A 1244-nucleotide genomic window follows, 5' to 3' on the forward strand; every position below is an offset into this window, starting at 1 on the left:
TGAAGATCAAATCGCCAATTTTAAATTCATGCTCTCTTTTTTTTTTATCGTATTTCTGTTTGTTAATTTCGAAGTTTCTCATTGAGTTTTTAAATGCTTCTTCTCTGTCTCTTTCTAAGTCTATCTTATTTTCAATTGTTCCTTTAGGAGCGATCTCAATTCTTTTTCCGTGCAGTAAGTAATTCGGAGCAAATCCTGTGACACTGTCTGGTGTTATTGTATTCTTCCACACTTTCTTTTGCGATTCTTGTCCAGTTTTTCTTTTTTTTGTTTGCATTAATTTTGCATCTGATTCTGTTTATTAGTGTTTGGTTTACCCTTTCGTTAGTCCGTTCGAGGATGGACAGTCTGTCGAAATGAAAATTAGTTTGATGTTCTTTTTCCTTGCGTATTCTTGGATTTCTTTGGATGTCAGTACTGGATATCTGTCTGCGAGAATCATTCTTATAGAATCGGTTTCTCCCGTCGAATCTATAAGTTCTATGATATCGTCTGAGCGTTGTGTTTTTGATGTGGACACAAAAAAAGCCCTTGAAAAATGGTCAATAAGAATATGCATAAATTTCTTCGGTGAGTTGTTATTAGAAAAACCTCCGACCGTCTTGAATGACATTATTTCAAACGGTTTTTTAGCTGGTCCTAGTTTCGACATAAATCCAATCGGTCTTCTCGTTCTGCTTTTATTCTTGATGCAGATTTCGTATTGTTTGCAGAATTTGTCGACTATCTGATCCATATTTTTGAAGTAGTAAAAAGGTCGGATTTTCTTTAGTATATGGTTCCTTCCAACGTGACCGAAAAATACATGAACCGTTTTTTTGATGTGTTCTCCAAATTTTCGTGAGACGAATATACGTTGACGTCCTTTAATATTTTTGAAAAATATCTCTGATTTTTTTGTGAGGTTTTTTGTATTTTTAATATTTTTTCGTTTTCTTTCTGATCTTGAATTATGTCCTTCTTTGTAATAATATTCACCACTCTCAGAACGTCTTCTTCATTTTCAAAACTTTCTAAGACGGGATTCCTGGATAGTGCATCTGCTTCTACGTTGTCCTGTCCCGGCGAGTAGATGATCTTGAAATCATACTGCGATAGGTAGTGCATTAGGTCTCCTAAAGTTTCATCGGGTCTCTGCTTTTGATTCTCATTGATTCTAACGGCTTATGGTCTGAAAGAACAGTGAAATATCTACCGATTAACCACTATTGCCAGTACTGAATCGCCTCTTTAATAGCCAGATA

The 1244-nt window shown here is 35.2% G+C and overlaps 1 protein-coding gene across 1 annotated transcript; it reads right to left on the reverse strand.

Annotated features, from left to right (window-relative positions):
• Nucleotides 1-293: 293 nt before the first annotated feature.
• On the reverse strand, nucleotides 294-762 carry LOC117242189. The gene has a single exon (XM_033508656.1). It carries the CDS (start codon nucleotides 734-736, stop codon nucleotides 314-316), a length of 423 nt encoding a protein of 140 aa, XP_033364547.1. The 5' UTR covers nucleotides 737-762; the 3' UTR covers nucleotides 294-313.
• Nucleotides 763-1244: the final 482 nt, after the last annotated feature.

This window comes from Bombus vosnesenskii, unplaced genomic scaffold (genome assembly GCF_011952255.1).
Source record: "Bombus vosnesenskii isolate JDL3184/JDL3185 unplaced genomic scaffold, Bvos_JDL3184-5_v1.1 scf7180000016264, whole genome shotgun sequence".
Classification (NCBI taxonomy): Eukaryota; Metazoa; Arthropoda; class Insecta; order Hymenoptera; family Apidae; genus Bombus; species Bombus vosnesenskii.